The 14846-nt window shown below is 38.2% G+C and overlaps 2 protein-coding genes across 4 annotated transcripts; one reads left to right on the top strand and one right to left on the bottom strand.

Annotated features, from left to right (window-relative positions):
- Positions 1-652: 652 nt before the first annotated feature.
- LOC122091795 (nucleolar protein dao-5-like) lies at positions 653-5399 on the top strand. Of its 2 annotated transcripts, none has more exons than XM_042661937.1 (7): positions 653-1158; positions 1961-2767; positions 3310-4000; positions 4126-4226; positions 4314-4403; positions 4484-4611; positions 5109-5399. In XM_042661937.1, exons 2-7 carry the CDS (start codon positions 2054-2056, stop codon positions 5251-5253), a joined length of 1869 nt encoding a protein of 622 aa, XP_042517871.1. In that variant the 5' UTR covers positions 653-1158; positions 1961-2053; the 3' UTR covers positions 5254-5399. The 2 variants fall into 2 exon arrangements, with proteins under 2 accessions (XP_042517871.1, XP_042517872.1); XM_042661938.1 differs by having other exon boundaries at positions 653-1240.
- An 846-nt stretch (positions 5400-6245) lies between these two features.
- Positions 6246-9721, bottom strand: LOC122091793 (cysteine-rich receptor-like protein kinase 42). Of its 2 annotated transcripts, none has more exons than XM_042661935.1 (7): positions 8751-9721; positions 8474-8581; positions 8219-8358; positions 7904-8114; positions 7563-7797; positions 7057-7207; positions 6246-6931 (listed from the first exon to the last, which is right to left on the bottom strand). In XM_042661935.1, exons 1-7 carry the CDS (start codon positions 9499-9501, stop codon positions 6599-6601), a joined length of 1929 nt encoding a protein of 642 aa, XP_042517869.1. In that variant the 5' UTR covers positions 9502-9721; the 3' UTR covers positions 6246-6598. The 2 variants fall into 2 exon arrangements, with proteins under 2 accessions (XP_042517869.1, XP_042517870.1); XM_042661936.1 differs by having other exon boundaries at positions 8807-8935.
- Positions 9722-14846: the final 5125 nt, after the last annotated feature.

Raw genomic sequence — 14846 nt, 5'->3', positions numbered from 1 at the left:
ATGAAAATTTCTGTTAGAAGAAACAGTTATGACGAAATTTTCTAGAAACAAGTGAAGGCAATAAATTTGGTTTTGTGCCCGATAAAAAAGCCCAAAAGTGAGAAGCGTGACTCTTTGCAAGCTCAAAAGTAATGGAATTTTTGAAGCTCAAATGTGAGGAGCATGTTATCAAACAACAATGTGTGCACAAATCGATCAAAGAAATAGGTTTATCAAATACCCAAAAATCCATTTTTGTTCCCAGAAACGTGAAAATTCATTTTTGTTATTTCTAGACACAGAAACGAAAAAAACGTTATCAAACGGTGCCATAGTCTCTCTCATACGGTGCACCCCCTATGTTCCTTAAAGAACAATCTTTCAAACCCATAGTAAAAAGGGAGAGGGTTCCCTCTTAGCAAGCAAATATTTAAAGACAAAGTGATCATTTTGTGAGCAGGAGAGATACACATAAAAGATGCTAGCATACCTACCAGCGGCTTAGAAAACCTTTTCCAAAAGTATAAAATACAAACGACAAAAGGCTGTGTCTAAAGTCTAAATTACGCAGTAGCGCTCGATGTTTTAGCGTGCGCACAAACCTGCAGTACTCCTCCCGCGTGAGAATGGAAGAGAAATAAAAAGAAGGCATTCAAAGGAGATACAAAGAGAGAGAAAGAGAGAGAGAGAGAGAGAGAGAGGGAGAGAGAGAAACGGATTACTGGGGTGGTGACCGCAACGAGATAGGAGACAATAAGGTTATACCACAAGTACAACAAAAACAACACAGGTGTGGGGGAATAAGAAAGATGGAGAAGATTAGGCGTCTCCTTTACCCCTCTCTTGAGCAACTCCCACAAGAACTTATAACTCTAACCCTAAACCCGTCCCCCTACCCTCCTTCTCTTTCTGACCCAATCACTTCCCCGAATTTCTCGACCCAACCAGAAGCCAATATATCACCACCACCCCAGCTACTACCATCATCATCAAGCAGAAAAGCAAGTAACCTTGTTCTTAACTCACCCTTTCTTAACCCAAGTGGCATCTTTACCTTCTCTCATCTTTTTCTCTCTACTCCCTCCTTTATTTTCTTCCCTTGGGAATTGGGTCCCCACCTTTTTGGTTTCTTGCGAAGAACACATTAGGGTTTCGTGAGCATCGCTTCCTTCGACAAGGGTAATGATTCTCTCTTTGTTATCCGATTTCGGTGATTTCATCTGGTTATCTCGATTTCATTCGGGTTGTTTTGATCTCTGTGGTATGTGTTCTATTAATGCTGTTTCTGTTTGTTGGATTGAAGAGATGCGTTCTTTTTGTCTTTCTGTTTAAGTATTTGGTTTTTCTCCGATTTCAGTTTTCCTTTGATGTGTTGATGTGGATGTGGTTTATTTTCATCTTTGTTTCTTGTGTTCTTCTCTTCTTCCATTGCCTGATGGTTTGATTGAAGCGGATTTTTTTCATATCTTTTGTTTAATTTAATTGGGTTTTTTTTTTTTCTGTTGTCTCCGTTTGTTGATCTGTTTTAGGGTTCAATTGGAGCATGTGTTTCTCATCCTGGCACTACGTTGCTAAGGGGTTTCTCTGAGTTGGTATCTTAGCTTTTGTTTTCCTCATCCTGGTGCTGGATCTCTGGGTTGTCCAGCTATTTTCTCTTTTCTTGTACTTCTAGGCTCACCGATTCTGTGTCCCTGTTCTTCCCAATGATTGCTTGAGTTTTTTGGTTTTAGTTTGTGTTATTGATCCTTTTGCATTTTATTTGTTAGCCTTCTTGAAGCTTTATGCTCCTGTTTGCCGCATCTTCTGGTATTATGTTATGTGAACTTAGAGACAAGATCCTATCTTGGATATCTTTGTGATTGTTGGGTTGATTTGCTTCCCCTCCTATATTGGTCAATTGTAGTTCCTTTCATTCAGTTTGAGAGTTTAATTCATTATATCAACTAATATTTCCTATCACTTCTGGCTGTATATGTTTCAGATTTTTTGGATTACAAGGTTTTCTGTGTCCCCTTCCCCATTTTGGAAGGATCAAGAACCAGTTTTCCCTTGGTGTAAGTTCATTATTTCTCCCATGGAAGGCTTCAGTGGCTCTGGTTTTGATGGTGTTGGAAGCACTGTAAGGAAGAAGAGGAGCAACACATTTCGGCGTCCTAGGCCTGATTCACAATCATTTCCAGATGCACGTGATCATTCGTCATTGTCATCGACCCCACCCTCAGACAATAATGTCAGCAAGGTGTCCAGTGATGAGAACACTGGTTATGATGCAAGTTCTCGGAAGAAAGAGTTCAATCTTAATCAATGTGCTTCAAGGGTGCCATCTAGTAATAGAGCTGATGGTGAAACTACCCATAAAAAGATCAAGAAGGAAGATGGAACATATGGAGAATATGATAGATTCTACAGCAATGGAAGTTCAAAGGGTAGTAATGATCATGTGCGAAGTGGTTCAGATTCCAAAAGGTGCAGTGAAGGTGTCCTTGCTCCAGCTAATTGGAAAAATACAAACAAGGTGACGGCAAGCTCTGAACTGCACTCAAGAAAGACAGTCAGTCATCTTGGCAATGGAAAGAGTGGGGAAAGTCGTAATTCAGGGCAGTCAGTAGTAGGCTCAGATGGAATAGGAAATGAAAGCAAGCTTAAAAAGGTAAAGCTGAAGGTAGGTGGAGTTACCCGCACAATTCATGCAAAGTCAACATCAGATGTGGCTTTTGGTGGTGGGTCTTCTATTAAGTCTTCTCGGGCTTCAGATGCTCCTCGGCCAAGGCAAAAGCTGATTCTTCAGGTACTTCAGCAGTTTCTACTCAAATTATGCAGTAGCAGTGATTAGTTTTGTTTCATATCTTTTAGCAATGAATTTATCCTTAGTCAAATCTGAAGAGCTAAGATAGGTTGGTCTTTGTATTGTTTCCTCTCTCCATGGTCAAAGCACATGTAAGTTTGGAAGCAAGAGTATGGAGTCAGGGGTGACCAATTTAAGGGATCCATCAACGGTTTTTTTCTTGACCCAAATTTATCCAGCCAGATATGAGAGCTATTTTTTGTTGAGTGGAATATGGTGCAAACTGTGAAATGTAGTTGGTTGGTGCATAAAATGTTTCAGTCAGATTAATTATATGGTTTGCCCACATTATTCCATTCATTTGACAATGCAGGAATAGGGGGGTCTTGAATAACCTTTTTTTTTTTTTTTTTTTAGATGTTTTTGGGTGGGGGGGTCCTAGAGTATTAAACTTTTAGTACCTGTCATGTTGTTGTAGTCATAGTGTTAATATTAAATATATGAATTCTTGTGGGTTCTTTATCTGAACAACTATTTGGTTGCAGGACAATTCGGATGATGATAACTCCCCTCCTCCTCCAGAGAAGTCAAGTGGATTGCAAGGAATCCCTTGGAAAGATTTCTCAAGAAGTGGTTTCAGTCTTGGGAAGAGGGACGATTCTTCCAAAGGCAAAATGTCTGAAGACTCTGGGAGGCATACAGACAAATCTGAGCCAGTTCGTAAGAGCAAGAGGGTTCCCAAGAGACGTGTTTTGGATGATGCATTTGATGAGGATGCTGAAGATGAGGAGATCCGCTACCTAGAGAGACTTAAAACTTCCAAGTCTACAGCAGATTATGGTGCTGAGTATGAAGATGATGAGGATGAAGGAAGCAGGAAACATAAAAGAATTTTGAAGGTTTCAAATAGTAAGGTTTTCAATGGTGAATATGATGAAGACGTGGAAGAATATGGCTCATCAAGGTCAGGAAAAGATGGCAAGAAGAAGTCAAGATTGGATAGGGTGTCTGAGGATACAGATTATGTTGATGAAGAAGAACCAGCATCAGATGGTGAGCCTGAAGCAAAGCGGAAGAAGCTGAGGAAAGAATCTGTCGATACATTGATGGAAAGCAAGAAAGAAACTTCTCTTACAACACGCCAACGGGCCATGCAGTCAGGCAAAGATGTTACTTCTGGGACTGGAGCAAGTTTAATTGAGTTTCCAAATGGGCTTCCCCCTGCCCCACCAAGAAGTGAGCATTCTTATTGAGTTCTTTCATATTATTGCAATCCCTAAGACATTAGGATTCTTTGTTGGATTTGCATTAAAATTTTCCGTTCCTTATGTTGATTTTTCTCCCTTCCTCTCTTAATTCAGAGCAAAAGGAGAAGCTCTCAGAAGTGGAGCAGCAACTGAAAAAGGCCGAGGCTGCTCAGAGACGTAGAATGCAAGTAGAGAAGGCTGCTAGAGAATCTGAGGTTTGCTTGCCATTTTATATTCTATTTTTATTATTTGTTGCTTGAGTACAATCAGATTGTCATGATTTTCTTGTTTGATTCTTTTAGGCGGAGGCAATCAGGAAAATTCTAGGACAGGACTCCAGTAGGAAGAAACGGGAGGACAAGAATAAGAAGCGGCGAGACGAATTGGCACAGGTATTAGTAGTACATGAGCATATTTTCTGCAATTTCCATTGTTCCTGTTGTGTGACTGGGGACTAACATTTTTTATGCAGGAGAAGGCCGCCAATGCAATTACACTTGCGTCTAACACTGTCAGATGGATCATGGGCCCTACTGGGACAGTAGTTACATTCCCTAAAGAAGTAGGACTGCCAAGCATATTTGACACCAAGCCACGCAGGTTCAGATCCATGCCCTTCTCTTTCAAATTCAAATTTTATTTTAGGTAAAGTTTTGGGGGACAGCAACCCATCAAGAGAATCTTTGGACAGGCGCACCCTGTTTTGTGGAATAGTGACGTGTTAAATCTGACCATTGGATATCTAGAGAATGGTCTTCTTCGTTTCAAATTTCAGGATCAAATTCAATCATTTATCCTCCCATCTAATGCCATACCTTGATGTGTTTGTCCATACAATGCCACTAAAGTTCCTTATTTTGCCACTTGGTAAACTTAAATTTGTCTGCAATTTGACATGTGGGATCTTCATGTCTACAAAATTTAGCTCCCTCATTAGCTGCTACATGTGGCTGAATTGGGTTCCTGTATAAAGATTCTCTTGCAGCCCACCAATGCTAATTCTGCATCTTTAGTTTTTACACACATTTGAAGATGAATCCAAATTTGGTTTTTTTATCCACTGATGATTTAATTGTGTCATTGCTGTGGATTTTCAGTTACCCGCCCCCGCGCGAGAAGTGTGCTGGGCCGTCATGTAGCAACACATACAAGTACCGAGATTCCAAGACAAATCTTCCACTTTGCAGTCTCCAGTGCTACAAGGCCATACATGAAAATATGCAGTCTGTAACGAGTTGTTGATGTGCTCAACAATCTTCGCCATTACCCAACTGTAGTGTATGTAGCTGGCAACTCTGCTGGTAACACTGCGCATTGTTGCTTCTATGTCATGCTACAAGTGCAGTTCAATGATTACTTTCGTGAATGCAATGGAGATTTCTTGGCAATTTTAGTTTAGTTTGTGTAGGACTCTTCATTTGCTGTATATAGAAGATATAAAATTTGACTCTACTCGAAAAAGAGGGGTGGGAAGAAGTTATAGAGCGTTGAAGGAAAGGATCGCCACCCTCCTGACTCTTCTTACTCTCAAAAATGTAATTCAAGTGGAATGGTTTCGTTACTAAGCTGTGTGGCCGTTGCATCAGTGTGGAGGCCAATGAGAGCATTCAGGGGCCATCCAGTAAGGTGGGATTTTCGGATCTTTCAGGGAAATCATTTATAGCGCATTGTTTCTAGGTGTAGCTCGAGTCACCCAACTTTCACCTAAAAGTGTAAATGGTACTTCGGCCAATGAACCTACACGCTTCTCTTGAGCAGGATAAGGTGCATTCCATACTCCTCTCAAAACAGGGGCTCAACTCATCTTTCACCTATCATTTCTCTCTCTACGGCTCTTGCAAAAGGGAAAAGAACACACCCTGTTTGTGTGGCTCCTGTGCCAATATGGGGACTCTTGCAAAAGGGAAAAGAACACACCCTGTTTGTGTGGCTCCTGTGCCAATATGGGGACTCTTGCAAAAGGGAAAAGAACACACCCTGTTTGTGTGGCTCCTGTGCCAATATGGGGACCAATGAGGATGTATGTCGGTGCAGGGGTCACATGACTAGGAACACTTGGAAACTTTGATTTCCCCCTTAAAATTTTTCAAACTTTGATTTTCCCCTTAAAGATTTTCCACTTGTGCATATATTTTCATACATTTGTGGCTGAGTTTCTGTACAGAAAATCAGACACGTAAGCTGTGCCAGTGGTGGGAACATCTCAAGATAATAAATGTGGGATGCATGGATAGTTGGACTCAATAAACTTCGCATTCCGAAGTTGGCAGTTTCTATTTCCTTACTTGTAACCTCACTCTATTACATTATACTGTATAGTGTTTACAAAAATCTGCCTCCCTATGGTTTTCACTGTAAATACCCTGAATCCTTTGGGGGAAAAATGGAAAAAGGGGGATTTTTTTTTTTTTATTTTTGGGTGGGGGTGGGGTGGACGGGTTTATGATCCTTCTGTTTCCAGGTAAAAATCATGTAAAATGTAAACTTTTGGGCAACTTCTTAATTTTACTGCAAAAAGAAGAGAGAAAAAATAGCAAAATTGCAACTGATTTCACTGAGATTTGTTTGTAGAACTCGACTCCATGGATCATCTTCCCTGCAGAATACTCAGAGACATCTGGTTCGTTGAGATAGGGTTTCTTGATGCTGATGATATCAAGAAGGAAGTTTCAGATCCCTCATTTATGGCGTCCACTCCCTTAACGTTGATATAGGGAGGTTGAGTGGGGACTGGGAGGTCCCTAGTCATATTGGTTAGCATTTCCACCACTTTCCTCATTGTTGGCCGAAGACTAGGCGACGCTTGTGCGCATAGTAGTCCTATTGTGAACACCTTTACAACCTGTTCTTCCGAGCACTGACCTTGAAGAGCAGGATCTATTGTCTCCATGAGAGTCTCTGAAGTATAGTGATCCCATACCTGATAAGAGGGAGGGAGAGCTTGTCAATGAAATGATACAATGTGCTCAAGCAAAAAAAAGAAAAAAACACTTGGAAATGGCTTCATTCCAATGGAAGCAGAAAAGATATATGGATATGTGTTACCTGTGACATAAGGTAGTGGCCTACAGTTGATGACATTGAAGTGGTGTTTTTCCGGCCTGTGAGCACTTCAAGGATGAGTACTCCATAGCTATAGACATCAGCCTTCTCTGTTAGCTGCCCATGGACAACATACTCAGGAGCCATGTAACCACTGAAACAGAGCAATTCATATTTTAGTAAATTGATCAAAAACTATGTTCTGAAAAACATAGTATAATCCAAACATTGTTTCCATTTTAGAGACTCTTGAAAGAAAATTAAACCTGATTGAATGATTCACGAATCCTGATCAACTCATTTCACTGGGCCTTGAGGAAGTTCTGTAATCAGGGTACTTCGAATCATTCAATCAGGTTAATTACTTGGCTGGGTAATCTATAATATTGCAGAATCTGCTTCTGTGAAGAACAATGCTTCTATTGCTCTATAGAGAATTTGATCTTCCTACGGGTTAATGAGTAATGGGGATTATATTGACTGTAATTGAGAAGGTTGTAGGTTCTTACAGAGTTCCAGCTATGCCAGTGCTGAGATGACTCTGACCCTCAGCAAAATACCTTGCGAGACCAAAATCTGCAATCTTGGGCCTTAATCTCTCGTCTAGAAGTATATTACTAGCCTTTATATCTCTATGGATTATTCTAATCTCGGAAGCTTCGTGGAGATATGCTAACCCCTCTGCCGTGCCGAGGATGATATCAAATCTCTTATCCCAGTCCAAAACCTTATTCTTGAATGCATCTGGTTGTATAATTAGGGGAAGGAATAGGAAAAAAGAAATCATTAAAAAGATTGTTTAAAAGAGCTAATTTGTATGCAAACTTGATTGACTATAAATTTTAATTACCATATAAGAACCGGTCCAGGCTAGTGTTGGAAAGGTACTCATAAACCAATAGGCTCTCAGGACCTTCAATGCTGCAACCGAGGAGTTTGACTAGGTTTTTGTGTTGAACCCCACTGATGAGATTTACTTCATTGAAGAACTGATCTACCCATTGTCTTGTGTTGAAGAACAGCCTCTTAACTGCAATTTCCCTCCCATCTGGTAGAATTCCCTGGCAATAAAGAATTTTTTCATTAGAAAATTATCCTTGGATTTCTTATCCGGATTCAATGATTTTTTTATTTCCTTTCTTCTAAATTTGGAATCTTAATTTACCTTAAAAACTGTTCCATAACCCCCTTGGCCAATCTTATTTCCCAAATCGAATTCATTGGTAGCTTTCCTTAGATCATCATACTTAAAACTCAGATGAGATTCTGAAATTGATCTGATTATTTCTGAAGAGCCATCTGCATCTGTAAAAAAGCAAAAGCTTTCAGGAATCAGAAGAGGATTAACAAGGTCGAACAGGTTTTGCCAGCCCTTATACTAATTAAACAGAAAAATCTGGAATCCATTCATCATTATTACCATTAAAGCGACTAAAAGATCTTCTTTTTACCCAGAAAATAATAGCTCCTCCTATCACAACCACCACAGCAAAGACTGTTCCCAATGCAACCTTCAAACGATTCCCAACTGGAAAACAACAAAACTAGATCTGAGAATAACTAATTAAAGTCCAAAATCTCTCCGCAGATATTAGCCTTTTGTTATGAATTCCCGAATATCCATTCAATTAAACCCAGAAATTAAAAATTATGTATTGCAAATCTCTGCAACTCTTTGACCAGGTGAGATAAATTACCAGAGGAGGAACCACTTTGCGAGGAAACGTTCAAATAAAACGGCTCCGTTGAATACCTGACAAAGCAGCCGACATTTAAAGCTTTTCCATCTGAACCAGGAAGACACCCAACAATATTCTTCCTTGCGCTTTCCAAGCAATCCTTGCACCCACTCTTATTCACTGACCTCCAACACTGAGCAATCCCATAAGCTGAAACACCAGAAGAAACAAAGACACTGCCCTGTTTATAATAATCGACCTGTTCATAGGCCTCTGATGTCAAATTCTGAATCAATTGAGTTGTTAAATTACTGAATCGTATCTCATCTGATACATTCTTCGATGACCCACAAACATATGAATCAGAATTATCAATAACGTCTTGAGAAAAGTTGTAATTGCTATAGCTTAAGAAGCAGCCGTCAAGGTAGACTCGGCCAACAGTTGCAGGAAGACACAGGGGAAGCTTCACTCTGCTTTCAGCATAACAGAGCCTGCAATCCACGTTAGAAAGGTAATTGTAACATTGCCCAAGGCCATATACAAGGTCAGAGGCATTGTCCCCGGAAGCTGAGACACCGAAACCCGTTTCTGAAATCTTTTGATAGATGATTTCCATGGAATCTACAAAATTCACGTCGAAGGATTGAGGATCAGAAGCTTGTGTTTTGCTGCAGACGCGACGAATTATGACGGTGGAGCTGTCATCAGAAGAGGAAGAAGAGAAGATGGCAAGGAAGAAAGTGAAGTATAAGATTAATAAAACCATCTGTGGAGATTGGCAGATGATTACCAAGAACTGTATTGTTCCCTGAAATAGAATAAGTTCCAGGGATGACTGGGTTGGCTTTCTGGGTTCTTCAGCTTTACATTCTAGAACGTGTTCCTTTTTTCTCTTTTAAATAATCTGAAATCATGATCGCCATCTCTGCTACGTGTTCCTATCTGAGTTTGAATGAAAGAACACGTCTGTTTGAAATTTTGAAGATAGACTAGAGGGAGAAGAGATGCCGGTGATCTCAATTTTCCTCAAAGACAAGTGTGCCCCGCATAAATAAAGAAAATTAAATAATTCCCTTTCTAGGCTCAATTCATCCCTTTGCCCTTCTCTCTCTCTCTCTCTAAAGTTTTTTCTTTCTCCCTCTATAGCTAACTTAATGAAGAAGCCCACCTGTTCATCCTCATATAGGCTTCAAAACTCCAGAGCTAGGGAGACCCACCTTTGGGGAAGGTGTACAAGTGTCATAAGCTAATTTATTCCAGGGAAACCAAAACCAAATGCCATTGTCTCCATTTATTAGTGAACTTTTTCCCAGTATCAACTTATGCTATGCCATGTGCCACTCATGAATGATTAATGGTGGATCCACTTGTCACATTTTAGCCCTAAATGAGGAAAGTGGCATTGGGCAATGTTCACATTTCTTACCCATTTCACATTCTCCCTTGTCAAGTTATAGCCCTAAATAAGGAAAGGGGTTTGATAGTAAATCTATTTGTTGTGGTTGTTGGGGCTCAAAATCAACCATTGAAATTGGTCTAGGATTCCTTTTTACATGGATCTATCAATGCCTACCAACATGAAGATTACATATGGCAAAACCCAATATTTGTCAAGGCTAATGATTTATTGTTAGATTTATACCCCTTAATTGAAGGACTTTTAGATGTTTCTTGTGCACGATATTGGGATATCGATATCGATATCGATACGAATACTGATACCTTTAAGGATCGGTCGTATCAAGTTGGATTGAACACTTTTCCTCTTGAAGTTACCAAAATTTTTTTTTTTTACTATTTTACCCCTATTTCAATACCATCAATGTGGTATCAGGCACAAATTTTACTGATACCACTTATTCATGTTTTTACTTCAGTTGTTTGTAAAGGGAAAAAGAACACTCCCTAGTTGCATTTCCCTTCACCTCGTTCTTCATGTTGGATGCTCCTATGTGCCTCCTCATTGGCCTGTGTTGGTTCAGCCTGATAGCAAACCCTTCTCCTTTATATAACTATGAATGCCACATTAAAAATAAAATAAGCAAATGCACCAAAAACTCGGGGTGATAAGAAAAATAACTGATATAAGATACTAACTTTCATAATAGAAAAAAAGACATGTAATTAATGAGATAACACAAATATTCCTTTAATATTAAATCATGGTATGGAGACCATTTTCTTTGGTAATAATTATTCAATGAACCAGCATTGATAAGATTGCAAAAAAATAAAGTAGCCTCATTTCTTTATTATTATTATTATTTTTTTTTTTAATAGAATTCACCTCCTCCTTATTAGTTAGTTTTAATCATTCAAGTATTGAACACTCAAATATATATATATATATATATTATTTTTTTAATCAAGTTATCGGTCTCGATTGATATTGATATCAATATGTATCAGATCGAATCGAACGATTTTGATAAATATATATATTTTTTCAATCAGATTTTCTAAACAATTTTAAACCACCCCCGAGCAACAAGAATCAGAATCCTCCCATAGATATTATATCTAGCAAGGGAGAGGGAGACCAAGAGGGTGCATTTTAGTCAATATGTAATAGTTAATTTCCAAATTTTCACATGTCAAACCTGTGGGGTCATTATTTTTGGTGGTAGATGGGATTCCCAAATGTCCATGTCCTCAAAGACGGCACTTTTGGCGGTGGGAGGCTTTCACATTAGATTCCTCTTCCAATTTTCCTTCGATCTCTATCACCTAATTAAATCACTTCACTTCTTCTTTACATAACCTTTTAAGTTCTTTTATATGTTCATCATTGTTCTGTCATTATGTGACATATAATACTCCCGCATCCAAACAGACGCGCTCAAACTCCAATTTTAACAACTTTTAAGTGCCATGGCTATTCAATCATCAATAAATAATTAAGTCCACTAGACCTCAAGGTGTATCAAAACATGGAATTGGATCAAATTCAATCCCAAAAACCTTAGAATCAGCTCTCAAATCTAGAGCCATAATGGATTTCTAAGGCATCATTTGACAAAGTTTCATTTTTGTTGTTTTTGCTTTTTCTTGTTCTCAGAAATGGAGAAACGGCCTATATAGCATTTGATAAGGTCGTCCTGTTTCTCTTGTTTTTAGAAATATAAATCGAAATTTATATCAATTTATGTTTCTACAAATACAAGTGACGAGACAAGTCATACATGTTTCGTCATTTCTAGAAAAGACTTTGGATGACAATCATTGTAAAAAGCCTAATAAAAATTCTGATGTATCCAAAAGCAGTGAAAGAAAAGCCACTAAAGACCATCTTCTTTAGCAGTGGAAAGGATGTTCGTCATCCACCTCCAAAGGCCGCCTTCCTTTTTTCCTTTCATTCCGATCCATCTTTGAGCTCGATAAAAAACGATTCAAGAAACAAGTTTATCAAACACAGAAATGTTCGTTTCTGGGAAGTGAAAAGTCGTTTCTACTGTTTCTGAATACAGAAAAGACTAGAACGTTATGAGACGATGCCTAAATTTAGGGCATATTTTAACCGATTCAAACCCGAATTGGCTGGAATCTACCCATATCAGCCACAATCCACCCCCAACCCAAAATATTGGATACTGATTCTAATTTTTCTTTGTTCCGGCTGTTTCTGACTCAACGAGGCATATGCCATATACTCTCAAATCTGATGTTTGACTTTAGGGGAGGATGAATTGGTCACGACACCTAGTGACAGCAACTTATTATGAGGCAGATACTCGTTTGGTCACCATCCAATGAATGAAAAATATAGAGGCTGTTGTGCTGTTTTTGTGTGTGAAAGTAATATTTAAGTTACTTTTTAAAATTAAACTAGGGTTATTTCTATCCTATCAAGATAGGTCCTGGATAGGTCTTGATCAATTCCGTTCTTGATACGGAGTTCTTAAACCTTGATCTCCTTACTTTAAAAATGACCATAGGAGTAGGAGAATAGGACCAATGTTTTCATATTTCGACGAATCCAAATGAGAATCTGAACATGTTAAAAAAAAAAAAAAAAAAATCCAGTTTGGATTCAAGTTAAACTACGTCAACTTGTTGAGTTGTTAACCTGGGCAAGTTGTATTCATCTGACTTGGCCTACCCATAGAGAGATTGAAAGAGAAAGGATAGGAAAAATAACACCTTCGGGAGACCAAAACCCTAGACGATATAAGTCATCACCAATAAAAACTTTTCATGTCAAATTAATATAGGATGACCAAGGAAGATAAAGAAAGCTATGAGATGGATAATAACTGTTCATAAATTTAAGGAAGGTGATTTGATCTTAGTATGATCATACAGCCATGTGATTAGAATTAACCCATTAAAACACTATAATCAAATAAATGTGAGGCTGGATCAAGAATACAATTATGTGGCATAGAAGAATTCTCCAATCCACATCATTTTTTGCAGTTTTCACAACTTACCAAAAAATAAAACATTCCTGGAATTCTAGAATGAATGAATGATATGCAATGCAACCTACCAATGCTTACTCTACTTCGTATTTTTATTTCTATTTGAACTAAGAAAACCCTTGATGAGTCACGATGATTCCTTCATCGGACTAGAAATTCCATTCTTGCTGCGATTAATATCTTCCTTGGAAGGGAAAAAACTAGTAAAATCTTGTAATTTACGATCAATTCATTGAATATCTTCTTTTTTTAAAGGATAAATTATCACATTTAAATTACGTGTCACGTACATGCCATCTTCTAGAACAATACTTCAGTCATAGGCTTCTACCATATTTTGTTCATTATTTCCATCTTATTGACTTCATTGTGCTGAGAAAGGACTAACACCCATTACAGCACAATTCAAAGGTATGCATAAGCTATCTTTGAAAAACATAGCTCATCCATATTAAAGCATAGCTTTATATTAGATAATTAGAAATCAAAGATTAAAATTTACTATAATTCAAATCAAGTCATTTTATTACAAGCAAATATTAAAATTTAAAATTAATAATGATGTCCAGGGAAATCCAGTGTCAAGCAATTGTGAGCAAAGACTAAAATGCATATGGTCAACAATATGGTTTCCCTCACATGGATTTTCATGCATAGCACCTCTCAGTCAACCCACTGTTTTTGACACTGAAAAACAATAAAATTCAAGTTTTAACAGCCGGGCTGTACTTTCCTCCCAATTTTTCATAGGCTAGTGTTGTTTAGAGTGTTTATAGTAAGCAGTAGTTTGGATCAAGTCCTTGTATGAGAATCATTTCTATACGGTGTCTGATTCACACTTAAAATCCACTCAATGTGAAAGTTCGTTGTAAGAAGAGAAATTGAATGGAATTTATGCGTGGATCAGGCACCGCACGAGAATGGTTCTCGTACAAGGACCTGATCCGGACTCATAAGCAGTGGAAGAAAAATATATAACGATAATGCAACTGAGTGAGCATATCAGCCTTGTTTGGGGTAAACAGATGGATGGGGATTCTCTGTCACGCGATACATCATGTAGGTCAGATCTAAGGGCTGGGAACACCTTGGGCTGCGTGTATGAAAGCTCTCAACACTTAAATTTGTGCTACACCATATATCGTGCAACAGAACAACCCGATCCCAGACAAACAAATGAATCAGAATAGAACATATAATATAATGTGCAGTACACAATCTAACAAGCACATGAGTTTATTGACATTAAAAGAGGATGATGCAATCAGAATTTAGAATACAACCAGATGGATGATTTAACCCACACCCCAAAAATCTAAGAAAATGGGTAGGTACTGGAAAATAAATCTTCCATCTAATAATTTTTATCAAACTTCAACCTGTGGGAGTTTTTTCAAGAAGATTATTATACATTCCTCTGGCCCAAATGAAAATCCAACCATCTGCTGGAAATGCCACCTCAAAAGATGCCCCACAAATATGGGCCAGCCCCACAGATATGTCAATTTGTAGGTATAGTAGCATGAGGCACCAAAATTGAAGAGTCTTAATAATATTCACTTTGGCTAACAGGCTCCGGGACTGGTATATCTTTAAAGATATTTTAAAGAAGAGTATTAATAATATTCCATAAAGTTGTTTTTCATTTCTGTAAATTGTATAACTTTTTTTTTTTTTTTTTTTTTTTTTT

This window comes from Macadamia integrifolia, chromosome 10 (genome assembly GCF_013358625.1).
Source record: "Macadamia integrifolia cultivar HAES 741 chromosome 10, SCU_Mint_v3, whole genome shotgun sequence".
Taxonomy (NCBI): domain Eukaryota; kingdom Viridiplantae; phylum Streptophyta; class Magnoliopsida; order Proteales; family Proteaceae; genus Macadamia; species Macadamia integrifolia.
Note: the sequence above shows the minus strand (reverse complement) of the source record. Positions and strands in the feature narration are given on the sequence as shown.

Coding starts and splice junctions, on each gene's coding strand:
- LOC122091795 (XM_042661937.1), top strand. CDS start 2,054: ATGGAAGGCTTCAGTGGCTCTGGTTTTGATGGTGTTGGAAGCACTGTA. Junction 4,001..4,125: donor TCCCCCTGCCCCACCAAGAA/GTGAGCATTCTT, acceptor CTCTTAATTCAG/AGCAAAAGGAGAAGCTCTCA. Junction 4,227..4,313: donor AGGCTGCTAGAGAATCTGAG/GTTTGCTTGCCA, acceptor TGATTCTTTTAG/GCGGAGGCAATCAGGAAAAT.
- LOC122091793 (XM_042661935.1), bottom strand. CDS start 9,501: ATGGTTTTATTAATCTTATACTTCACTTTCTTCCTTGCCATCTTCTCT. Junction 8,582..8,750: donor GCAAAGTGGTTCCTCCTCTG/GTAATTTATCTC, acceptor GTTGTTTTCCAG/TTGGGAATCGTTTGAAGGTT. Junction 8,359..8,473: donor ATCTTTTAGTCGCTTTAATG/GTAATAATGATG, acceptor GCTTTTTTACAG/ATGCAGATGGCTCTTCAGAA.